At 44.8% G+C, this 25,507-nt stretch overlaps 1 protein-coding gene across 6 annotated transcripts in view; it reads right to left on the reverse strand.

Annotated features, from left to right (window-relative positions):
* Positions 1-1,446: 1,446 nt before the first annotated feature.
* The window catches only part of SGK1 (serum/glucocorticoid regulated kinase 1), a 153,519-nt gene continuing 129,458 nt past the window's right edge, over positions 1,447-25,507 (reverse strand). For 3 of the 6 annotated variants that reach the window (XM_065543420.2, XM_045391504.3, XM_065543421.2), the window contains 11 exons: positions 6,981-7,056; positions 6,469-6,544; positions 5,912-6,016; positions 5,722-5,805; positions 5,471-5,602; positions 5,107-5,219; positions 4,643-4,766; positions 4,091-4,186; positions 3,524-3,679; positions 3,327-3,416; positions 1,447-2,630 (listed from right to left, as the gene is read on the reverse strand). In XM_065543420.2, coding sequence (XP_065399492.1) covers positions 2,463-2,630; positions 3,327-3,416; positions 3,524-3,679; positions 4,091-4,186; positions 4,643-4,766; positions 5,107-5,219; positions 5,471-5,602; positions 5,722-5,805; positions 5,912-6,016; positions 6,469-6,544; positions 6,981-7,056 — 1,220 coding nt within the window. In that variant the 3' untranslated portion in view covers positions 1,447-2,462. Of the gene's footprint in view, positions 2,631-3,326; positions 3,417-3,523; positions 3,680-4,090; positions 4,187-4,642; positions 4,767-5,106; positions 5,220-5,470; positions 5,603-5,721; positions 5,806-5,911; positions 6,017-6,468; positions 6,545-6,980; positions 7,057-7,201; positions 7,332-8,037; positions 8,216-10,161; positions 10,362-25,507 lie in introns of those variants that run through there. The other 3 variants (XM_005551894.5, XM_005551891.5, XM_005551893.5) reach the window with 3 other exon arrangements.

Here is a 25,507-nt window from a genome sequence, read left to right on the forward strand (position 1 = left end):
TCATCAGAGTATGAGGGAGAAGAACTCAGTTATCTCCGAACACCTGTTTGGCCCTTGGAAACCTTGTGGGGTAGGAGAGGGGGACTAAGGTAAAGTGAGGTAACACTCAGGAGCAAGGATAAGAGGAAAAATGCTCACAGCTTTCCCTTGGGGAAATCCCTGCGCAAACTGGAAGGTCAGGGTAGCGGGGGCGCAGCAGGCCTGGAGGGGGTTTGTGCAATTAAGGCAGCAGCAACATCAACTGTTTGGGGATTCCCTGATTATTTGTTAGGTATTTGTGTGGAAGGCCTACAAGAGTGAAAAAGTCCAAACACTTCGGACTCAAGATCTCCTAGGATGGTGCCACCTTGCTTTCTCCCGCAGAGCATATCACAGTGGGGTGAGCTCTAGGAGTGGGCTCTGCCACACAGCCCCAGAGCCAGAGCCTGCTGGGCCCTTAGGGTGCTAGGTAGACACTGGCTCAAAAGGCTTCAGTCCAAGCCAGGGATGAGCTCCTTCAGGGTCCCTTTACTGAGCCCACTGTGGACTTGGTCAACTCCAGGTACTCTCAGAAACCAGATATCCAGCCAGGTCAGCTTTTTGGGAACATATCCACTTATTTAAAACATTCTCCCCAGCACTTTGAGAAGGCGAGGCAGACACATCACTTGAGGCCAGGCCAGGGGTTTGAGACCAACCTGGCCCACATGGTAAAACCCCAGCTCTACTAAAATACAAAAATTAGCCAGGCATGGTGGTGCATGACTGTAGTCCCAGACACTCAGGAGCCTGAAGTGGGGGAATCACTTGAACCCGGGAGACAGAAGCTGCAGTGAACCAAGATCACACCACTGCGCTCCAGCCTGGGCGACAGGAAGACCATGTCTTAAAAAAAAAAAAAAAAAAAAAAAATTCTCACCCTCTTGAGTGGCATTCTCCCAAACTTCAGAGACTATTTCTCAATTTCCATCTCAACAAACTGCTTTAAGTCTGCCTCCATCAGGCTCTGGAAGGGCGAAGAGTTGCCTGTTTTGTCCACTACGATATCCTGAGCACTCAGAACAGAGCCCAGCCCAGAGCAGGCTTTCAAATATTTCTGGAAAGAATTACCTGTTACTGAAGACAAGCCAAATGTCAGGACACATAGTCCAACTTCACAGGACGGGCAATAAATACAGGAAGCATTACTTCATAGCCATCCTTGCAAGATGAGTAAATTGCAAAGGATTTCTTTGGATGGATTTATGAATGACAGACACCATAAAATGCTGCTAAAAAGGCCTGGAATCTAGGTTGGCTTTAAGACCATCCTACACTCCCCTGGAGTCAGAAACCACTGCTGTTGGGAGCAAACCACTAAGCTGGAAATTACAGCAGGATTTTCATGGTTTTCAATTTTAAACTAACCCATCATTGCCCCCTTAACCAAAATACACAAAATAATACATGACACAATATATGTAAATATTTTTCAAGGTTTTATTGCAAACCAAAATCAGTTTATCACACACAAAAAAAGTTGTGTGATGGGAGGAGGGAAGGATTGTACATATTATAACCATGTTAATTACAGTACATTAAAATGGTGGTTTACATTACAAATAAGCCTGTAAGTTTAAATATACTAGTGTTATAACCCAATGTACAGACTTTCTTTATACAATACATACAATTATCAGGAATGCAAAAAAAAAAAAAAAACCATAAATAATGCCCATTTTACAGGTGACATTTTAAACAATGAAAAACACCAACGGCTCTGACTGACAACTGGGGCATTGGTCCATAAAAACCCTTTCTAAAAATAGAAATATTTGTAGCAGCAATGCTTTCTTTAAGCATCTGAATGAGTCATTGCAAGACCATTTCAATAAATTTTAATTATTAACCATATCTTACAAAAAAGTCTACACATAAATTTATCTTCCAAATATGGAAGAAACAAACAATGTCCCACGTTGTAGTGTCCTGCAAGTGTCACATTGATGCTTATAACAAAATCCATCTGTGATCAGGCATACCACACTCACACAACTGTTCACACAGCATATCCACAAGGGAAAATAAAGAACTGAAACACTCTGCAATAGGAAAAGCTTTGGAGCTAACACAATCTCTTCAAAAAAGGCACATTTCATAATATTCATCATCACAGCCTAGAGAGACCTGCAGGAGACCTTTCTTAGAACAGCGTCCGCCTTCTAACGAAACTCCTGCCTCTGTCTAAGGCGGCGCTCTAATGCTCGTTTCAGAGATAGCACCACATTGGAAGGAAGAATAAAAATGAAAACCTCATGAGCTCACTGAGGAGGATGTGCTCTTCAAAAAGCTTCCAGCGAACAGTGTGCAATAAGATTGCTAAGCTTCCAGAGATGTGCAAATTCTCTTGTAACATGTCCTGTCAGCTGGCGGCTCCACCAAAAGGCTAACTAAAACATTCAGAAACACACATAAAACCCTTCAAAACCAAGCCCTAACAGCGTTCAGAGGAAAGAGTCCGTGGGAGGCGCGTAGGAAAAGCCTAGGAAAGCCTCAGCAGCTTCCTTGACGCTGGCTGTGACGAGGATGCTGTCGGGGGACTTGCCGATGGAATTGGGGACAGGCTCTTCAGTAAACTCAGGGTCAAAGTGCCGCAGGTCATTGGGCCCACTCTGTGAGGGGAAGGGAAAAACACGCTTGTCAAGAACTCACACTGGACACAGGACAGGGAAATCCTGACCAGGCTTTACATACCAAGTTTAAGTCTTACATCAACTTCCATAATCACCCATTTCAAGCACAAAATCTCAAAAGGCTACACACAGTTTCAACATAAGAATAACGTGGCCGGGCGCGGTGGCTCAAGCCTGTAATCCCAGCACTTTGGGAGGCCGAGGCGGGCAGATCACAAGGTCAGGAGATCGAGACCACAGTGAAACCCCGTCTCTACTAAAAATTCAAAAAATTAGCCGGGCACGGTGGCGGGCGCCTGTAGTCCCAGCTACTCAGGAGGCTGAGGCAGGAGAATGGCGTGAACCCGGGAGGCGGAGCTTGCAGTGAGCCGAGATCGCGCCACTGCACTCCAGCCTGGGCAACAGCGTGAGACTCCGTCTCAAAAAAAAAAAAAAAAAAAAAAAAAAAAAAAAAAAATGTTCACTTTTTGCCTTTTGATGCTTTTATTGATAAATGTGCTTAAAAATTACGGGAGCCTTGTTGGGACACAAACATGTACTTTTTATGTAGGAAAAATAATGGGTTTACGGAGAAAACATCTGCCAATGTATTCCTTCCAACCCTCCCCCAGACAATCCTGAATTAAAAGGAATGCCCTTTGGGCTCCACTGTACTTAGAAGAGACAGATACTCACCACATTTGGGTTAAAAGGGGGAGTAATCTTCTTATTAATGAGATCATCCCAGTTAATTAGCGAGAAGAAGACATGACTCTTAATCTCCATCTGTTGATAAGAAACCCAAGATTAACTTAGACAGGTGCATTCAATAAGGGCAGGGAGGTCTAGTGCACGTCCCCGCTGGCCCCAGAGAACAGGAACACGTCACTCACAAAGTCATCCTTGGCTCCCAGCCGCTTCGTCCTGTCCTTCTGCAGGAGGCCCTCCAGGAGGTGTCTTGCGGAATTTGTAATATTTGGTTTCAACTGGAGGGGCTTGTTCAGAATGTTGTCGTACATTTCAGCTGTGTTTCGGCTATAAAAAGGAGGCTGAAAGAAGGGGAAATTTACTTTAGGCTTAATTGGAAGTTTTGTATGGCATATATTACCAGCAGAGAAAAAGATGTAAACTGCAATAAATACTAGGCTCGATTTGAGAAGCTCTCCCCACCTCGATGCTTTCTTTTCCTTTGCTATTTAAGTATCTACTTTGCAATGTTAATAAGCGGTAGTTTTTCACCACCACATAGGTTAAGTGTGGTCCTACCTAGTAAAATGTGAAATGCACAAAATAACTAGGTAAGCGATTATTCTTATGACATATAAAATGACCAATATGCCTCTTAGCTGCATTTGATAAGCCTACTGATAAGGGCAAGACACAATGGCCAAGCATGGGCTGTGTGAAGACAATATTGTAGGGAGCAGGTAGTGTTCCATGGTTCCCACAGTGCCACTCACCAGGCCATACAGCATCTCATACAAGACGGCTCCCAGGCACCACCAGTCCACGGTCCTGTCATAAGGCTGCTTATGAAGCACCTCAGGTGCGAGATACTGAAAGACAGACCAGGGAAACAAGAGTTCAGAACGGGTGAAAGCAGGCAATCCCACAACCACACATTTAGTTTGAAAAAGCTGAGAGACCCAGAGCCAGCTTGGAAGACATATATCTTTAGATTCCTTCCTGATAAAACTGCTGGACTTCTTGAGGGTGACTGGCTACCTATGTGTACTAACATTTAGGAAACTGCTGGGCACTCGGTATCTCTTACTTGGGGATTTAGAAAATTTTTATGATGCAGCTCTTACAAACAGCTACTTTTAAGTAAACAACAGAAGGCCTTGGGATTTCTCTTGCTACATCAAACAGCAAATGTATTTTATTTGCACTGAATTGTACTAAGAAATTTCTGAAAGGAGTTTACTCCTCTTAGTACTTTAAGGCATGATTGTACATCTCTCTCCTGGAAGGCGGGGGTAAACCAGGCACCAAACCAAGAGGGCGCCTACCTCCGGCGTGCCACAGAAGGTGGATGTCGTGCTGTTGTGTTCAATGTTCTCCTTGCAGAGTCCGAAGTCGGTAAGGACAATGTGTCCCTGTGAATCTAGCAAAATATTCTCTGGTTTTAAGTCTCTGTAAAAAAGCGAATAGAAAAGTAGTTGCACAAGTTAATTTCACTTCCTAAGATATCCTCTTAAAGATAATTGCTAAAGGTATTAGAGGCATTTTAGGTTCACTGTAGTTGTATAGTGAAGAAAAAAGGGAGCCTTGTTCTCATCTATTCTGGATTAGGCACAATCCTACTTGGCTGATTCCCCCTTGGCACGAAGTCAAGCCAGGTCACGTGCTAGGGGATCTGGTTTTAGGCAACCAAGTTGCACATAAACACAAATTATTTTAAGGCCCTGTGAAAGAGCCAGTGCTATGTCTCCTTTATACCCAAACAGGTAGCCTTAAGAGCTCTCAGGCTTACCTATAAACGATGTTCAGTGAGTGCAGGTAGCCCAAGGCACTGGCTATTTCAGCAGCATAGAAACGAGCCCGTGGTTCCAGGAAGCAGCGTTCCCTCTGGAGATGGTAGAACAACTGCGAGAGACAGAACAAAGTCAGGCTGGGTTGCAAATGAACTTAATTAGTTTTGACATATACAGCAAAAGAACAACTGCAGGAAGCAGCCCCAAGTAATCTATTAACTATAAACCTGATAGGTTGAAGGAAATGCTAATTCTGGTAACATTCTCCCCACCAAGTATCTTTGAAAACTTTCTTCTCAAACTAAAACAAAGCAGGCTATGCAGAGACACTAAGAGTTGACGTCTTCTATTCCCCCTGCTCACCTCTCCACCATTAATGTAGTCTAGGACAAAGTACAATTTGTCAGCAGTCTGGAAAGAGAAGTGAAGGCCCACCAGGAAAGGGTGTTTCACATTCTTCAGCAGAACATTCCGCTCCGACATAATATGCTTCTCCTAGGAAAATGACAATTCAGATTTAGTGGCATATTTCAACTTGGCACCAAAATTCCAAGATCAAGATTATTCAAGGAGTGTCTACCTCCAATGCCAACCTCATCAAGCACATCTCATACCTCTTTCTTTTTCAGGATTGCTTTCTTCTGTAAAACTTTGACTGCATAGAATACTTCTTCTGCCTTGTGTCTTGCTAGAAGAACCTGAAATTTCAATTTAAAAAAAATCATTTTTCTATCCTTATCCAGGGAGAATGTAAAATGAGGACATGAAGAAAGTGTACCAAAAGATCTTCAGATTCGAAATTACCTTTCCAAAACTGCCCTTCCCAATCACTTTCAAGAAGTGAAAGTCAGATGGTTTAGCATGAGGATTGGACGATGGGCCAAGGTTGATTTGCTGAGAAGGACTTGGCTAGGAAAAAAAGAAAAGGATTTCTCTTAATATCATTGCTTCAAAGGAAGACAGTTATAATATAAACGATGTAGAAGATGTTACATCTACAAATGACTGAGGCAAATGACCATACATCTGTCTATAAACATTCAAAACTACATTTCATCACAAGTCATTTCAAATGAGTATGGAAACTGCACACAATCATGTTGTTTCGGACAGATAAAACTTTTTAATGAAATATGCCTTTTAAAATAATCCACTTTGGAGGTAAAATACGCCCACGAAAAAATAAAATAATACTGACTGAATACTTAAATATTTGTTATCACTTGTTATGCCATAAAGTAATGAAGCATTCCTGCTTTGATACTAAATTCTAGAAATGCTATTTTAAACCATTAAGGCAGGAATACTAACTGACTCCCTTACAGTTCTCCACAGAGGCACTGCACATAGAAAATACTTACTGGAGGAGAAGGGTTGGCATTCATAAGCTCAGGCTCCTGAGGTTGGGAGATTTTCAAGATGGACTGAACTTCAGGGCTGCAGGGAATAAAGGGCACGATTCAGAATCCAGCTCGCCACTAGGGGGCACACCAACATCAAAAGTCAGTTTCTGGCTCTACCGTCTTCTACCCGGATAATTCGGTGTTTAAACTGAAAATACCCCAATATATTACTCAGTTAAAGAAAATAATAAACCCCGTTAAATACAGAAATAAGGATTGTTGCTCATGGAGAAAGGGAGTGAATTCGGCCGACACGAACCATTTATCTTACATCTCCAGTTCAAGCCAAAACAGCAAATTAACTTTAATGTTTAAAATGTGTCTAATATATTAAAATTTAAGGAGAAAAGAGATTCCCACCCCAGAAGAAGTCTTCGCCTTCCCGATAAACGCCGTGATGAGAATGTTTACTGCTGGCAAATTCAAACCAGACTAGTTATTCTTATTTCCTCAAATCCCGTCAAACTTACTGTTTGCATGCATAGGAGTTATTGGCAATCTTCTGAATAAAGTCGTTCAGGCCCATCCTCCTTTGCTTCATGAAAGCTGTGGATTAAGGAGGAGAAATAAAGAAACGTTTAGACGGCTTCATAACGTCCGGAGCCACATACACTAATCTGATGCCGGACTTTCAAAAAATTTCCACTTTGAGTCTCCTGGAGCATAAGTCCCGCCAGATTCCTGCACTCACCGATGAGAATTGCCACCATGCCCCTCATCCTGGAGTAAGTGAGGGTGCCCTTAGCTGCCTCGGTTTTCACCGTCATCACCACCGCGGGGAGACAGGAAGACGTTAGCGCTCGGAGACCGGCTCGGTGTGTGCCGCGCCGGGCCGCGCGCTCGGCCTTATAGGCGAGGCCCCGCCGCGGGGGCGGGGCCTGAGCGACAATGAGAAGCGGCCCCGCCCTTCGCCTCGCCCCTCCCTCCGCCCGGACCGCCTCGCGGTTTGCTGGCAGCGGTGCTGCCTGTGGCGGGCGGTTCTGTCCCCATTGAGAGGGCGAGCCCCGGGCAGGGGCGCGAGGACCGTCCGGGGAGGGCCTGGCGCGGGGCCGTTATCAGCCTCCATCGGCCCCCGAGGCAGAAGAGAGGGAACGCGCCAGCGGAGGGCGCGGGGAGGGCCGGAGAGCCCAGGGTAGTTTTCCACCTCTCATTTATTCCGCCGCCCGAGAAAGCCGGGGTCGCAGCGCCGAGGCGCTTCCCGGCGGGTGCGCGGCGGCCACGGTGGCTTCGCTCACTCCCTCCCTGCAGATTCCCTTTCCCCGGCCTGGCGCCGTCCTGCGGCCGGACCCCCACCTCCCTCCCCAGCCCAAGCCGGCGGTGCGCGCCACCCTCTGGGGTTTATCTCTGGGGCGCAGGGCGAAGCGCGCGACCTTGCCTGCCAGGTCCTCCCGTTCCCGCCGCCGGGACCCCGGCTCCCAGAACTCCGACGAAAGCCTGCCCCTGCGGACGAGCCCGCGAGCGGGGCAGGAGCCGAGCCGCTCTGGGGAAGTGAGCCAAGTCCCCAGCGGGGCCGGCGACCGCGCTTACCCAGTCCGCTCAGCAGGAAGGACTCGCTCCTTTTCTGCGCCTCGGCCCTCTTTTTGTGGCGGGGCCGCAGCAGGGACTCGAGCCGGGCCCTGGCCAGCGCGCCCTGCATCTCCCTCATGGGCAGCGGGCAGCGGGCGGCGGGGCGCACGGCAGGCGAGAGCGACCGGCGAGCACTGACGTTTCCTTGAAGGAGCCGCCGTGACTCAGGCCGGGCAAGATTTCCTGCCCCGAGTCCCAAAACAAACAAATGGCCCTTGTGCACGGTCGGGTCGCTTCCGAAAACGCCTTTTTTGTGCTTTTGGCCAAAACCAAGCAAGGCTGAAAAATCCCAGAACTTGGAAGAGGAGGAAGGAAGGAAAGAAAGAGGGAAGGGGGGGAGGGAGAGGTCAGGAATGTGGAGGGGAGGGGGCGGAAATAAAAGTCGTCTCTGCTCTAAAGGAAAAAGTACAATCTGCATTTCACTTTTTTTTTTCTGAAGTAATCTCTGAGAACATTTTGTCCGTTCCGCATGTAATTTTTTTCCTTGCATTTTTAATCTCTGCCATGCCAAGAACACGTGAGGAGGTAACAAGCGAAGGGAGGGGGTAGCTTTGCCCAGAGACCGACCTGGCGTGACCCGGGCATCCTCGATTCCTCTATGGGGCCTGCTTCTCTCCCGCTCTCCCACCTGAAAACCCTGCAGGTCACGATACATGATCTTAAAATCATCCCTACTCCTCCCTGGATTTAACTCAAGGCTGCCCCAGGGCTTGTCTTCGTTTTGCCACCTCGCTCTTTCTCTCGAGTCCCACAGAAACTGTGACTTTATCCTGAAAGATTAGCCGGGTGACCCCGCTGCAGAAGGCAGGGCAGGGAAGGGAGGGAAGCTGGAGGCGGCGGCCCGGGCTCTGCAGAGCAGCGATGCCGGTGCCTTCCAGTAACCCCGCGACTGGGGGATGTCTGGGAGCCGCAGGCTGACCGCCGGCGCGGGGACGTGAGCCAGTGCTGGCTGGGAAGCCGCGAGCGCAGCGATTGGGCCCAGAGCAGGCAGTTACAAGTTACCACTATTCGCAAGGCCAGGTACCTGGCGCTTGCTGTTGCTGTCTGCGGTGGCTGCCCTGCCATGACCTCTTGCTGCCAAGGGCTCTGCCATTTTAAAGTTGCCTACTAGATCTGGCACAGTCCCGAAATACCAGCTGTCAAACCAGGAATAGCATGTGAAACGCGTTTTCCTTGGTCTTGGGCAGGGGTTTGTTTTGCAGGCAAAACCACCCCCACTTGCCCTAAAGTGATCTCTAGTCTCAACTGCTTCTTGGTTTGCTTTGTTGCAACAGTCCCAAACCGAGAGAAGAGAAACACATTCTCTTTCCTGGAGTCTGGCTGGGAACGTTTTCTTAGTGCCCACACTTTAAAAAAAGCACTTACTAGGGACGGGCGCAGTGGCTCACACCTGTAATCCCAGCACTTTGGGAGGCCGAGGCAGGTGGATGACGAGGCCAAGAAATCGAGACCATCCTGGCTAACATGGAGAAACCCCGTGTCTACTAAAAATAGAAAAAATTAGCCAGGCGTGGTGGTGTGCGCCTATAGTCCTAGCTACTCGGGATGCTGAGGCAGGAGAATCGCTTGAACCCGGGAGGCGGAGGTTGCTGTGAGCCGAGATCATGCCACTGCACTCCAGCCTGGCAACAGAGCGAGACTCGTCTCAAAAAATAAAAATAAAATAAAATTTAAAAAAGCACTTACTAGTACCTGAAATTGACATGCCAACCTAAAGCAATGTTTAGGCAATTTCAAATCACAGTAACTGGCCTATGTCTGCTTCCTTTTGCACGGAATCGTCATAGAATATGACTTTGTTATTGCCAATGCCACCCATACGTCATGTCCCACCATTCAACTAGCCTAGCTCAGCCTAGCCCTGCTCCCACCTGGTTCCTTCTCCTGTTGAGAGAGCAAATTGTGCTCAGGCTGTCCAGAAACATCAACCTGCACACAGACTTTTGCATGTTTGTTTTCAAACATTAAATTAAGAAGTCTACAACCAGAGACCCTCTCCTACACCCCACCTTATGTGCCTTCCCCATGTCAAGTAACCCCAAATCCTCTGAGGCATCTGCAAAATATAGTACTGTAAGTACGAACCTTTCAAAGGGGATTTTATAGCTGCTTCTTTCATTCTTCGGGTTGCCCAAGGATATGCAGGTTGGGGATTACTTCTGGAGGCTGGAGGTAGAGCTCAGTTATGGCTGAAGTAGGCTTCCCTGCTACATGCCTCTGATAAGCTGGAAGCTCTGAGATGACATGAGAGCACGAGCCAGAGGCGGCTATCCCTGTTCTGTTATGAACCCCACTTTATATCAAGGCAATTTAAATACAGGAAGGGAGCAAGCTGCAAAGTTCAACCCTGGGCCATTTATTCTCCCCATTGCAACATCACTCAGAAAATTACAGTCATCAGCGTCCTAGCTTTATTTCACCCCCAGCACGACACACAAGAAATGTAACTTAACTGATTATCCTCACAAATCAGTCCAGAAAAAATTCAAAACACATGCACAGGGTTCATTTTCTCAAAGAGGCTCTGTGGCATGCATTCCGGGAGGAACGTGGAATTCAAGTCGGAAGGCTCTACGCGGAATAGAGAATAGATGCAACCGTATGATTTGTGGTTGGAAAAGAAAGGGAACGTCTGATGTGCTCCTTCCTCCCCTACCCTAATGTTCAGCACTTGGAGACGGATGGTCGGCTAAACTTATCATTTAACCGAGAGAATCAAGTTGTTGAGACTGGCTTTTCTTCCAACCGGATACCTGATGGGTGGAGCAGGCGCCCCCTGTTCTGTCCCAGCAACCTACTAAGACTTCCGAACAGGAAGGTGACACACGGCGGAGGGGTGCTTGGGGGGAGGGGGAGACGGGGGAGCTGTTTGTGACGCGCGCCTGTTAACACTGCACAGGCTTTAGGTTGCCCTGTAGCTGCTATTCAAACGGTTGATCTGTCCTTCCTTCCTGTCGCCAGCCTCTTTCTTTGGTCCAGATAGTCCTCCTACTGGGAGGAATCCGGCCCCTTTCCTCTTACTCCCTGGTGGCCAAGTGGTCAGAGTAGCCTCGCGAACTGTTTGTAAATGCAGCCTAGAGGGCGATCGAGTTCTCTGGGAGAACTTGCTCTGTACACGCGACTTCCCCCACTTGTCTCCTGAGATTCTATTGGTCCAGAGAATTTCTCTACAACGCCTCGTGCAGTCATAGAAAATATAGACGGCTTGATATGAGATAGGCTAATTACTTCCCCCACTCCTCCAAACGAATGGTCTCACATTTATGTCTCGGTGCTGGGAAAACTGCAGTCAAAAACCCTCAAGTGGGAATGATTGACCACGATAAAAAGCTTGCACTGAAACTAAATGTTTCCCAGTGCATGTGCATTTTAATGCTTCAGAAAAATTTTTTTTCACTCTTCGATTTTATTCCCCTATAGTCTGATGGACTATCAATGCTAAAACCTGAGAGCTTCACAAAGATACAACTTTTTTCATTTAACTTTAAAAGGCTTATAAATTACTGATATTTCTCAACATATTAGAGAAAATATTTTGAAAAATATTTTTATAAGGACTTAACCATATTCACTCTTAAGACACTTCTTAAATGTATCAGCTGTAATGTTCATGATTCCCCGTGCATGTTATCTTCCATTGATAACAAGGCAATATAATTGTTTCATATTGTTCAAAGTACCATCAATTATAGAACAATCCTATGCAGAGTTTAAGTTCCCATACTTTTTGATTCATTGTTTGATGCGCATACAAATCTTTCCCTGGAACACCCTCAAAACAGCACATAGAAATACCAGAAAACATAATTATTATAATTATAGAAAACATAATTATTACTCTAGAGAGAAACTGAATGGATCAGTTTTTGTTGAAGGTTGTCAGCAAAGCCATGTCTTTTTTTTTTTGTTTTTTTTTTTACAATATTCATCCAACAGAAAATGATGATGACAAATGAGTTTATTCATTATAGCTATGATAGACAAGTCACTAGCAATGGTGGTTATTTAAATGTCTATTTATAGACACAGGTTGTATAGTAATTATTACCTTCCATATTCATAATTGTCAAAATTGACATGCATAAAGATAAGAATGTGATACAGCAGGTAACTAAGATAACACTATCTATAATCATAGTGTTAAAAGTTATTAAAACCCACAAAACTAATTATTTCATTTATGCAGGGCTTATATTTTTTCCAAGACAGAGGGGATAATATTCTACACCCGTTCCTTCTAAAAAGTAAGCCCATAGGAAAATTGATGGGAGGGTAGGAACATGATTTGGTAGTAAATTTTTTATGTCATTCAGGGGATAAATTAAAGAGAAGAAGCCAGTGGGAATCCTTGACATGGGAGGAATGAAAAGCTTTTTTTTTTTTTTTTTTTTTTTTTTTTTTTTTTTGAGATAGAGTTTCACTCTGTTGTCCAGGCTAGAGTACAGTAGTACAGTCACAGCTCACTGCGGCCTCAACCGCCTGGGCTCAAGTGATCCTCCCACCTCGGATTCCTGAGTAGCTGGGACTACAGGCACATGCCACCATGCCTAGTTAATGTTTTTGTCTTTTGTAGACACATGGTCTCACTGTGTTGCCCAGGCTGGTCTCAAACTCCTGGGCTCAAACGATCCTCCTGCCTCAGCTTCCCAAAGTGCTAGGATTTTAAGTGTGAGCCACTGCACCTCACCTGAGGAATGAGAATCTAGATAGCAAGAGACCAACAGATCTTTCTCAGGCTGAAAACGTACCCATCTCCATCTTGGCAATATTGTCAATGTCTGATTTATTATAATCCAATCAATGATTAAAAACAAAAACAAAAACCAAAAAACCACCAGCTAGAATGCAATATGATAGGTAAGGAATCGTATGTATGTGACAACTTTATTTTTGGTTCTCAGGATTGACCTGGAAAATGGTGTCCAGGGAACTTTCCATATGATTATGGAAAATGATACATTGGTCTGGACAGAAGAGTAAATTGGAAAAATTTGTAAGTCAACATTTAATACTATTGGTAAACTCAAGAGGGCTGTGGTGGCCAGGTGCAGGGGCTCACACCTCTAATCCCAGCACTTTGGGAGGTTGAAGCAGGAGGATCACTTGAGCCCAAGAGTTTGAAACCAGCCTGGGCAACATAGTGAGACCCTGTCTCTACAAAAAATACAAAAATTATCCTTGCATGGGGGCACACCTGTAGTCCCAGCTATTTGGGAGGCTGAGGTGGGACAATTGCTTGAGCCCAGGATGTTGGAGGTTTCAGTGAGCCAAGATCTTGCCACTGCACTCTAGCTGGGACAACAAAGTGAGATCCTATCTCAAAAAAAAAAAAAAAAAAAAAAAAGACTGTGGCCTTACTGAAAGCCATATATTATTGACATACCTTTACTGTTAGGCATTTGCATTTTAAAAGGCTACTTTTCAACTCAAAAAAATTAATTTGCAATGATAAAATGTCAAGCATTCAAACAAGAAACAGGTCTGAGAGCTTTGGGGTGAGAGGTCTCTCGCCGTATCTGGCCTGGTTTGCCTCCTCTCCATTCTCTCTAAGGTAAACCTACATGGGCATCTACTTCCCCCATAAGTCCAGCAGCCAGAATCCTTCCTAAGACACACATATTAAAGGTGTAACTGACACGAAGACAATATAAAGGGCTCTCTTTCACCCCCACTTTATTTACAAAGGGCCAATAGTAAATAAGGAGTCTGGATTTCTGGTGGACATCTTTTGTCAAACTAAAGTGAAACCTGAAAGCTTTAATTTGCTCAGTATAAATCTCTCTCCAAGTCTCTCCCACTCCTCCTCTCCTCTCCTTTCCTTTCCCTTTCTTTCTCTTTCTTTCTTCCTTTCTTTCTTTTTTTGTTTGTTTGCTTGTTTTTTTTTTTTTTTTTTTTTGAGACGGAGGAGGCTTACTGTGTCGCCCAGGCTGGAGTGCAGTGGCGTGATCTCAGCTCACTGCAGCCTCTGCTTCCCTGGTTCAAGCAATTCTCCCCGCTCAACCTCCTGAGTAGCTGGGATTACAGGCACGTGCCACTATGCCCAGTTAATTTTAGTACTTTTAGTAGAGATGGGGATTCACCATGTTGATCAGACTGGTCTCGAATTCCTGACCTCAAGTGATCCACCCGCCTTAGCCTCCCAAAGTGCTGGGATTACAGGCATAAGCTACCACGCCCGGCCCAAGTCTCTCCCATTTCTGAGCCTATAATCAATCTAGAAGGAGGCAACAGAAGCTTGGGCCACCCCTAAGGACTTAAGGACTGTTCCCTGTAAACTCTGCATGCCAGTTGTAACAACAAAAGATACATGTAATAGTAACCAGCAATGGAAAAAACAGTTATGGGGATGTCAGTCTAGTTGGCAACGACTGAGGCTTGCTACCTGTGAGTTTTTTGTTTTATTTTGTTTTTTGAGATGGAGTCTCATTCCATCACCCAGGCTGGAGTGCAGTGGCGCAATCTCGGCTTAATGCAACCTCCGCCTCCCAGGTTCAAGCGATACTCATGCCTCAGCCTTTCAAGTAGCTGGGATTATAGGTACCCGCCACCACACCTGGCTAATTTTTGTATTTTTAGTAGAGACAGGGTTTTACCATGTTGGTCAGGCTGATCTCAAACGCCTGAGCTCAAGTGATGTGCCCTCCTCAGCCTCCCAAAGTGCTGGGACTACAAGTGTGAGCCACCGTGACTAGCCATACCTATGAAATTTTAGACAAGGTATTCTCTAACCCTTAATCTTGTCATCTGTATAGCAGGGAGAGTTATACTTGCCTCATGTAAGTTGTGAAAAAAAATGGAAATAGGCCAGGTGTGGTGGCTTACACCTGTAATCCTAGCACCTTGGGAGGCCAAGGCAGGTGGATCACTTGAGGTCAAGAGTTCGAGACCAGCAGGCCAACATGGTGAAACCCCATCTCTACTAAAAATACAAAAATTAACTGGAAATCCCTTGAACCTGGAAGGCAGAAGTTGCAGTGAGCCGGGATCATGCCACACTGCACTCCAGCCTGGGCAACAGAGCGAGACTCCATCTAAAAAAAAAAGGAAATAAAGAATTTAGTAAAAGCCTCTCTCATGTTGGAATTTTAAGTAGAAAATATGATCTGTGTATATTTGCCAGCCCCACCCTACACACGTCACAAGTACAAACAGAACACTGTCGCACAGTGCAAAGGGTTCCAACGAATCAAAACAATAATACATCAAGCGATTATGGGCTGTGAGTAAGGCACTTACACAGTATGGGACACTTAATCTGCTGGGCCAAGGCGAAGCCTATGTGATAGGAATTCTGTGAAAGGCCTGAACGATTATCCACTTAGTTCTTCCAACCTCCCCCTCCTCCGTTCAGTCTCCCTCACAGACAGTGCTCCTGAATGTGCTGTATCAAGAAACAAAATGCCATGATTACTGAATAAAGACTTGTTTACCAAGTGTTTGCAGCAAAGACTGAAGTTTAGCGTGAAAAAGTAGAAAGCAAACCAAAACTAACTCAAGAAAGTTTGTGCTTGCTCAAGGAAACAACAGAAGGCAAATACAGAAATACAGACCTATTGAGAGGGTGGAGGGAGTCATTGAAAGAAGATCAGAGGCCAGTCAGTGCTTATTGTGCTTTTTCTAGGTCAATAAGCTTATCCTGCAGGAATGAGAAGAGGAACAAGATCCAACTGAGCCTGGCCTCTGTTAATTTTAGTCATTCAGATCTCTGTGGCGCACCTCTTTCATGTATTGATTTATTGTATTGATATATGTTGATGAACATATTTTGGGGTTACATGGTATTTTGAAACATGTATACAATGTGTAATGATGAAATTAGGATAATTGGGATATTCGTCATCTCAAACATCTCAAACATTTATCTTTTCTTTGTGTTGAGAACATGCCAATTCTTCCCTTTTAACTATTTTGAAATATACAATAAATTATTGTTAACTCTAATTTCCCTAGTGCCATATAGAACACTAGAACTTATTCCATCTATCTGGCTGTATTTTGTACCCAGTAATGTGAATGGGTTCTTGACAGGCCTTGTGTTAAGCCCTGGATCTAACACGGATGTCATGATGGGCGGTGTTGCTGTACTCAGGGATGGCGTGGTCTATATTTTGTAAAACGTAACTGCACGTTCCCAAAAGCAAAGGTGAGCTTACAGACATTTCTAATCAGGCCCAGCTATGCCTTAATGTCATTAAAGTACAGCCTTGGGCATGTTTGATCATTTAGATTATCTAGTTTTTCAAGTGAGGAATGTACTGGAACGTCTTCTGCAGCTCTGATATTGTACAGTTCTATGATGTCTGGGAGAAAATAAACCCAGAAGGAACTTCTGGAGGCCCAGACTACTCTCCTGGCGTGTTTTCCTATAATAATGCCCCACACCCAGCTGATGCTTTAGAATAACCTGTCCCTACCCCCCACCCCAGGCATTGGATCCCTCAGTCAGGAATTTGTGTGTTTAGTTATTTAAATCTCAGGTGTTTCTCTGGACCTTGAGTTCCTTGAAGGTCAGGCAGCACAATTTGTGTCTCTCACCTGCCTAACATTCTCTAATCAGGTCGCTGCCTGCCCCTCTGACCTCTCCTCCTACCTTCACCCTCCCTCCAGGTTTGCACCACTGTGGTGCTCTCTGTTCCCTTTGCAGGCGAAGCCAGTGTCTGCCCAAGGGACTTCGCCTTTGCTGTGCCCTTCACCTGGAATGCTTTCCTCCTCATGCTCACATAGCTGGCTCCTTCTTGTCATTCGGATCTCCCAGTAAATATCTTATAGGCTGGGAGTAGTAGCTCATGCCTGTAATCCCAGAAATTTGGGAGGCCAAGGCGGGCAGATCACGAGGTCAGGAGATCAAGACCATCTTGGCCAACATGGTGAAACCCCGTCTCTACTTAAAAAAAAAAAAAATACAAAAATTAGCTGGGCGTGGCGGCGTGCGCCTGTAGTCCCAGCTACTTGGGAGGCTGAGGCAGGAGAATTGCTTGAACCCGGGAGGTGGAGGCTGCAGTGAGCTGAGATCACATCACTGCACTCCAGCCTGGACGACAGAGTGAGACTCTGTCTCAAAAAAAAAAAAAAAAAAAAAAATCACATTGACACGGTGGACCATGGACCAAAAGTAGCCAGTAGCTGGCCATTCTTCGTCATTTACTCTGTTTCAATTATCTGCATATTAGTTTTATTATGTGACTTTTTCTGCGTTTATTATTGATTTACCCAACTAGAAAGTAGTCTCTGTGAGGTAGGGATATCACGTTTGTTTGTTTAAGAGGGTCTTGCTCTGTCCCTCAGTCTGGAGTGCAGTGGTGCAATCATGGCTCACCGCAACCTCCGCTTCCTAGACTCAAGCAATCTTCCCACCTCAGCCTCTCTAGTAGATGGGACCACGGGTGTGTGCCATATTTGTATTATCTGCAAAGATGAGGTCTTGCTGTGTTAGCCAGGCTGGTCTCAAACTCCTGGGCACAAGTGATCCGCCCGCCTAAGCCTCCCAAAGTGCTGGGATTATAGGCGTAAGCCACTGCCCCTAGCCAGAATAATTATCTACATTATTTGCCACATCATCCCGGGTGCCCAGGAGAGGGCCTAGCCCACAGGAAGTTCTTGAGAAATAAAATGCTTTCATAATGGTTTACATTAAACCCTCTCTATGGATGACATCATATGAATTTGCCTTATAGAAAAGTATGCCATTGTAACCTGTTTGACTCTTGTCATCCAATCAACTTTCCTCAAGAACTTCAGAATCTTTCCTCCTGCCAGGGGACGACACGGTCACCTCACAGAGTGTTTTCTTCCTGTCTTGCAGTCATGAAGTTCTCTATCATTTTTGTATTGCCAGAAAGTCTGAATGAACATTTAGCCCAAACCCCTTCTACTTTATATCCCTTTATATCCTCTCAAAATAGCCTTCTCTACACAACGATAAGGACTTGATAAAAGGGTCCCTATTGTGCAGCCCCTGTCCGGACAAAGTAATTTTTTTTTTTTTTTTTTTTTAGACGGAGTCTTGCTCTGTCGCCCAAGCTGGAGTGCAGTGGCCGGATCTCAGCTCACTGCAAGCTCTGCCTCCCGGGTTTACGCCATTCTCCTGCCTCAGCCTCCCGAGTAGCTGGGACTACAGGCGCCCGCCACCTCGCCCGGCTAGTTTTTTTTTTGTATTTTTTAGTAGAGATGGGGTTTCACCGTGTTCGCCAGGATGGTCTCGATCTCCTGACCTCGTGATCCGCCCGCCTCGGCCTCCCAAAGTGCTGGGATTACAGGCTTGAGCCACCGCGCCCGGCCCGGACAAAGTAATTTTAAAGCCATAGCAGAATGGCCATCAGGTTGTCAGAAATGACAAAAGCCACAGCACATGTGGAAGTGGTGCAAATGCTTAGTGCCAAGTTAAGATACAAAACTACACTTTCATATCTCTATGATTACGTGTGTGTGTGTGTGTGTGTGTGTGTGTGTGTGTGTGTGTGTATGTATTACGGTTTTCCAGAGAATAAAACCAATAGGATATATCTAGAGAGAGAGAGAGAAAGAGATGGAGAAAGAGAAGAGAGGAGATTTATTAGGGGAATTGGCTCATACAATTATGTAAGCTGATAAATCCCATGGCAGGCTGTCTGCAAGCTGGAGACCCTGGGATGCCACTAGCATGGCTCAGTCCAAGTCTGAAGACCTGAGAATCTGGGGGCTGCTGGTGTAAGTCCTAGCGTCCAAAGGCCAAAGGCTGGAGAACCTGATGTCTGAAGGCTGGAGAAGAAGCATGTATCCCAGCTCCGGGAGAGTGAGTAACCTACCTGTGGTTCTATCTAGGCCCCCAGGCGACTAGACACTACCCCCCTCACCTACCTGCCCCCACATTAGTGGGGGCGGGTCTTTTCTACTTAGTCCACTGAGACTCATGCATCAATCTCCTTTAGAGGTGCCCTCAAGGCCACACCCCAAAATAATGCTTTGCCAGTTTTCTACGTATTCCTTAATCCAGTCAAGTTGACACTTAAAATTAACCATCACAAGTTCTCCCCTTTCAACTTGGCAGCCATACACACCTCTTTGTGTCACACTTAATCTCCAAATAAAGACAATAGCAAAGTGATAATTCCACCTAATATAATGCACCTGTTCTGTGTACAACAGAAAACATTCTAGTCCCTTCCCCAGAAGACAAGGTAAAGTCCTTGGGTGATGTTTACTCTTCTGCTGATATCCCATAACTTAAATACTATGATATAAAATTAACAATACTTAAATACTGACATAAAGTCAATAAATCTTGTAGATACTGATATAAAGTCAATAAATGTTGTGTTACATGATACAGAAATAAGAGAAGAATGAAAACAAAGATATTAATATATGTACATAGACGCACAAACATATTCTTAACAAAACAGGGAGGAAATACTTATCACAGTTACAGTGCTTATTTCTGCGACTGGTCACCTGGTCATAGCTGGTATTTATAACTACCTTCCTTTACTACTCATTCTATATTCCCTTTACCTTCAACAAGAACCTCAGTTGATTGTGGTTGTTTATGTGGCAGGTGACTCAAACCGACTTCTGAAGAGTATTGGCCATTCACAGTCTTACTTGGATTGAGTTGTTGTAATTTCTCATTGACCTTAATCACAGGACATGGTAATACTAAGGGACATCCTAAGGGATCTCCTGTATTTCAGACATACACTTCTGTTTTGTTTTGTTTTGTTTTGAGACGGACTCTCACTCTGTCGCCCAGGTTGGAGTGCATTGGTGCGATCTCAGCTCACTGCAACCTCTGCCTCCTGGCTTCAAGCAATTCTCTTGCCTCAGCCTCCTGAGTAGCTGGGATTACAGGCACCCACCACTATGCCCGGCTAATTTTTGTATTTTAATAGAGACAGGGTTTCAGTATGCACGTCAAGCTGGTCTCGAACTCCTAACCTCAAATGACCCGCTCATCTCGGCCTCCCAAAATGCTGGGATTACAGGCGTGAGCCACCACGCCTGGCAGACATGCACTTATTTATCTCCATTGTGGAATAGTAGTCCAATTTCTCCCTAGTATTTTGTATCAGTTACTCCAGCCAACATCATAACTCCCTTCTTAGCTTTTTGATTCAGAGGCATGAGGATCCCAAAGTGGCTGGGTGGTAGTCTTAACTTTCAGTTCAATGGAATCATTGTTGTGTCTCCGGAAGCACTCCTCCCTCTGGAACTAAGACCTCCAGGCCTGCAGATCATAAAGTCATGGGAACAGAAAGCAAAAATGTTTCCAATGGGTCACTAGGGGGAATAGTGAGTGGTGCCACTCCCATTTCCACCCCTTCCACCCCTTCCATTTCTGGACCTGTGGATCCTGGCTATGGGAGAAGCAGCACCATATGCTGGATGTTGATTCAAAGCATATACAACTTTCTGAAGAACCTTGCACCAGCCATGCAAAAAATCGTCACTGTAACTTCCAAAGGTCATTACACCATTCATTCTATTAACCCAGCTGCCCCAGGATGATGGGAAACATGGTTAAGACCAGTGAATTCCAGGAGCATGGGCCCATTGCTGCATCTCTTTGGCTATAAAATGTATTCCTTGATCAGAAGCAGTGCTGTGTCTGTGTGGAATACCATGACAGGGGATAGGGCATTCTGGGAGTCCATGGACGGTAGTTGTGGCAGAAGCATTGTGTTCAAGGAAGGCAAATCCATATTCAGATTAAGTGTCTATTGCAGTAAGGATAAAACACTGCTTCTTCCATGATGGAAGCTGTCCAATATAATCAACCTGTGACCAGGTGCCTGGCAGATCACCCTGGGGAAATGTGCCATATCAGAGGCTCAGTGTTCATTTCTGTTGCTGGCAGATTGGGCACTCAGCAGTGGCTGTAGCCAGGTTGGCCTTAGTGAGTGGACGTCCATGTTGCTGAGTCCATGCATAACCTCCATCCTTGCCACCATGGCTACTTTGCTTATGAGTTCACTGGATGCAAGGGTGGTTGGGGAAAGGGGCTGTCTGGTATCCACAGAATGGGTCATCTTACCACTTGATTGTTAAAATACCCCTCTATTGAGGTCACCCTTTGCTGAGAATTCATGTGGACACAAATATCTTTACCTTTTATTTTTGCTCATTCAGAGAGGTCTATTCACAGATCACTTCCCCATATTTCTTTGTCACCAATTTTCCAATCATGTTCCAGCCAAACTATTGGCCACAGCCCATAAATTGGTATATAATTGCATATCTGGTCATTTCTCCTTAGAAGCAAAATGAACAACCAGGTGCTCGAAGTTCTGCTCACTGTGCGGATATCTTTTCAGCACTGTCCTTCAGGGACCTGCCAGAAAGAGACCATAGTGCTGCAGCTGTCCACTTGTGTGATGTTGTGATTTTATATACACAGATATATACATGTATGATAGCATCAGTAACTCAGCGGTGTTACCCATGGCACGAGGGTGTGACACACAGGCTTCACCTCACACAGAGAAAAGAAAACAATAATTCACCAACTTCATACTAAGAAATAAACACTAAGATTTTGATTTCCTGCGGATTCCATGCCTTCATTTTCTGTTTTCTTAGCACACAGTAGATTTCAGAGCCACCATGCCCAGCCAACTTTTTTTTTTTTTTTTTTTTTTTTTTTGAGTAAGGGTCTTGCTTTGTCACCCAGGCTGAAGTGCAGTGGTGTGATCATGGCTCACTGCAGCCTCAACCTCCTGGACTCAAGTCATCCTCCCACTTCAGCCTCCTGAGTATCTGGGGCTACAGGCACATGCCACCATGCCTAGCAATTTTTTTTTTTTTTTTGAGACAGGGGTTCCCTATGTTGCCCAGGCTGGTCTCAAGCTCCTGGGCTCAAGGGATCCTCCCACCTTGGTCTCCCAAAGTGCTAGGATACTAGGTGTGAGCCTCTCACGCAACCAGACATTTTTTTTTTTTTTTACAGACACTTTTTATAAAACTATTTGTTTCTGAGTTGTGATTATAGAATCCCTTTAACAAATAAGATTAGTTATCCCCTAAAGGATTGTTTGATGGTTTGGGGTCAAGCATTTCAGATACTGCATATTAACTACCTCTGTTATACAGGTGTGTGTGTGTATGTATGTATATATAAATATACACATATATTTTTGTGTGTCTGATAACACCAACTTTGTTCCCTAATCATCATTTCACAAAAGATACAAATGGAATCTAAAAGAATGAAAATTAGCTTTTGTATAAGACCACAAGAAAATTACACAGAAGAAATGAAACAGATGTGAGCAAAAGATGGGAATCATATATAATGTCTAACCTTATAAACTACATAAACATGGTTACTTCAAGAAGCTACTACTATATTACTTATTATTTGTTTATACAATTTTGCTTAAAATTATATTGTATTCTCTACTTATTTAGAGCAAATGATTGTGCCAAATAGATAAGACTGTTTCCATCAATTAGTATCTATAATTATTCTATTTCACAACTCATAAAGTGTTGCTTAAAAATCTAATTCCTTAGAACACAAGCACAGATCATCACAATAGACCTAGTTAAAGTTCATTTTTCAAATCATGTTGTTTATACACCTTATATACTAACATAAATCCAGTTTAGCAAGGCATTTAGTAAGCCCTGACTTTACTTTTTAAAAGCAAAAGTATTCTCTTTTCTCCCTTTACCACATTGTAAGTACTGTTTTTTGGGGGGTTTTCTTTTGTTGTTGTTGTTGTTTTGTTTTTTTGAGACGGAGTCTCACTCTGTTACCCTGGCTGGAGTGCAATGGCACCATCTCAGCTCACTGCAACCTCCACCTCCTGGATTCAAGTGATTCTCCTGCCTCAGCCTCCTGAGTAGCTGGGATTACAGGTATGTGCCACCAACTCTGGCTAATTTTTGTAATTTTAGTAGAGACATAGTTTCACCATGTTGGCCAGGCTGGTCTCAAACTCCTGACCTCAAGTGGATCTGCCCGCCTTGGCCTCCCAAAGTGCTGGGATTACAGGCGTGAGCCACTGCACCTGGCTCTAAGTACTGTTTTTATATCTACAATCTGCTCCTATATTCATAACTGATGGTCAATTGCCTTTTGACTTTTCATTCTATAGTGGCAAGAAAAACAAGCAAAGAGCAGAAATGGGGCCCTGTCATACATTGTTTCTTTCTTTTTCTCCTTTCCTTTCTCCTTTCTCCTTTCTCCTTTCCTTTCCATAGAGTCTGACTGTATCACCCAGGCTGGAGTGCAGTGGCATGATCTCAGCTCACTGCAAATTCCGCCTCCCGGGTTCAAGCAATTCCTCTGCCTCAGCCTCCCAAGTAGCTGGGATTACAGGTGCGCACCACCAGGCACAGCTAATTTTTGTATTTTTAGTAGAGACGGGGTTTCACCATGTTGGCTACACTGGTCTTGAACTCCTGGCCTCAAGTAATCCACCCACCTCAACCTCCCAAAGTACTGGGATCACAGGTGTGAGCCACCACGCCCAGCCTCCTGGCATACGCAGTTTGTAATCCCCTTGTCACTGTTCTTTTCCCACCTCCCATTATCTTTTCTTAGGACTTTGATTTTCTTGAGGATTATAGGTTTTTAAAAGGTTGAAAGGGACCTTGTAAAATCCCTCAGGACTGCTATTCCTTATCTATCTCTTCTTAAAAATAATATTAAAGAATTAAAATTAATATTACATACATTACAAATATTAGAAAGTACATTTACATAAGATGTGAAAGAGGCACACGATGGTAACAGACAAACTAGACTTAGCTAGATTACTTCCAGGAATAATAGTAAGTGTCTAAAACAGGTTGCCTTGTTAGAACATGATACTACTGAATCTGTGTGCTTATCTTCCTCATATGTGCCAATTATGTTTTTCTCGAAGAGCAATCCTTTCTAATTTTCGCAGACTGCTTTCTGATCATTTGTCTCCCAAAGAGATTGGGTAAAAGCATGTGGCTTTATTTTCGCCATTTCTAAAAATAACTCAACAACTATGCTGTGCACTGCTCACCTTAGCACTATTGTATTCACGTGTTCATGTGTATAAAGGACAGTTCATAGTCAGCACATTCAATGCTTTTCTCCCTCTTTGTTTCAAAGTTCAAAGTTATTGTCTACATGAAAGTAGGCTGGGCGCGGTGGCTCAAGCCTGTAATCCCAGCACTTTGGGAGGCCGAGGTGGGAGGATCACGAGGCCAGGAGATCGAGACCATCCTGGCTAACGCAGTGAAACCCTATCTCTACTAAAAATACAAAAAACTAGCCGGGCGAGGTGGCGGCGCCTGTAGTCCCAGCTACTCGGGACGCTGAGGCAGGAGAATGGCGGGAACCTGCGAGGCGGAGCTTGCAGTGAGTTGAGATCGTGCCACCGCACTCCAGCCTGGGCGACAGAGCGAGACTCCGTCTCAAAAAAAAAAAAAAAAAAGAAAGTTGGGGTATTTCACCACCAGCCTCATTTTATGCTATTCATAAAATCATGAGCACACTTTACCAAGGGCAAAAAAATCTTAGGAAACAGAAACATCTCCCTTCCCCCATACAATATTCCTGACAACCATTTATTAAGGTCTTCAATCTTTCACTGGAATCACCTCTACTTCCCCAACCATCTCTACCACTGTCAACTAGCATCGATTGTTAAAGTTCTTCCTTAGGCTGTGATCAAATATCCTCAGGAAAGTTTTTTAAGGAGTAGCTCTACTGCACATTCTCAAGGCAGATGCTACAGTGGGGCGAAGGACATACTTATCAGCGAAATGAACATGTCCTCTTTAAGTTCCACAGTGAAGTCCACATATTATCATAGCTGACATTACTTGAATGATTATACTAAGTGGCAGACACTTGGTGTTTTTTTTTTTTTTTTTGAGATGAAGTCTCTCTCTGTTGCCCAGGCTGGAGTGCAGTGGCATGATCTTGGCTCACTGCAACCTCTGCCTCCTGGGTTTAAGGGATTCTCCTGCCTCAGCCTCCTGAGTAGCTGTGATTACAGGCGTGCGCCACCACACCTAGCTAATTTTTGTACTTTTTTAGTAGAGAAGGGGGTTTCACCATATTGGCCAGGCTGGTCTCGAACTCCTGACCTCGTGATCTGCCTGCTTTGGCCTCCCAAAGTGCTGGGATTACAGGTGTGAGCCACCGTGCCAGGCCCCTAGTGTTTTTTTTCAAATGCAATTTCTTATTCAATCCTCATAATGATCCTTTGAAAAATGTTTACTATCTATCTATATATATAGATAGATTTTTTTTTTTTTTGAGACAGTCTTGCTCTGTCGCCCAGGCTGGAGTGCAGTGGCGTGATCTCGGATCACTGCAAGCTCCACCTCCCGGGTTCACGCCATTCTTCTGGCTCAGCCTCCCCAGTAGCTGGGACTACAGGCGCCCGTCACCACGCCCGGCTAACTTTTTCTACTTTTAGTAGAGACGGGGTTTCACCGTGTTAGCCAGGATGGTCTCGATCTCCTG

This window comes from Macaca fascicularis, chromosome 4 (genome assembly GCF_037993035.2).
Source record: "Macaca fascicularis isolate 582-1 chromosome 4, T2T-MFA8v1.1".
In the NCBI taxonomy this organism is placed as follows: Eukaryota; Metazoa; Chordata; class Mammalia; order Primates; family Cercopithecidae; genus Macaca; species Macaca fascicularis.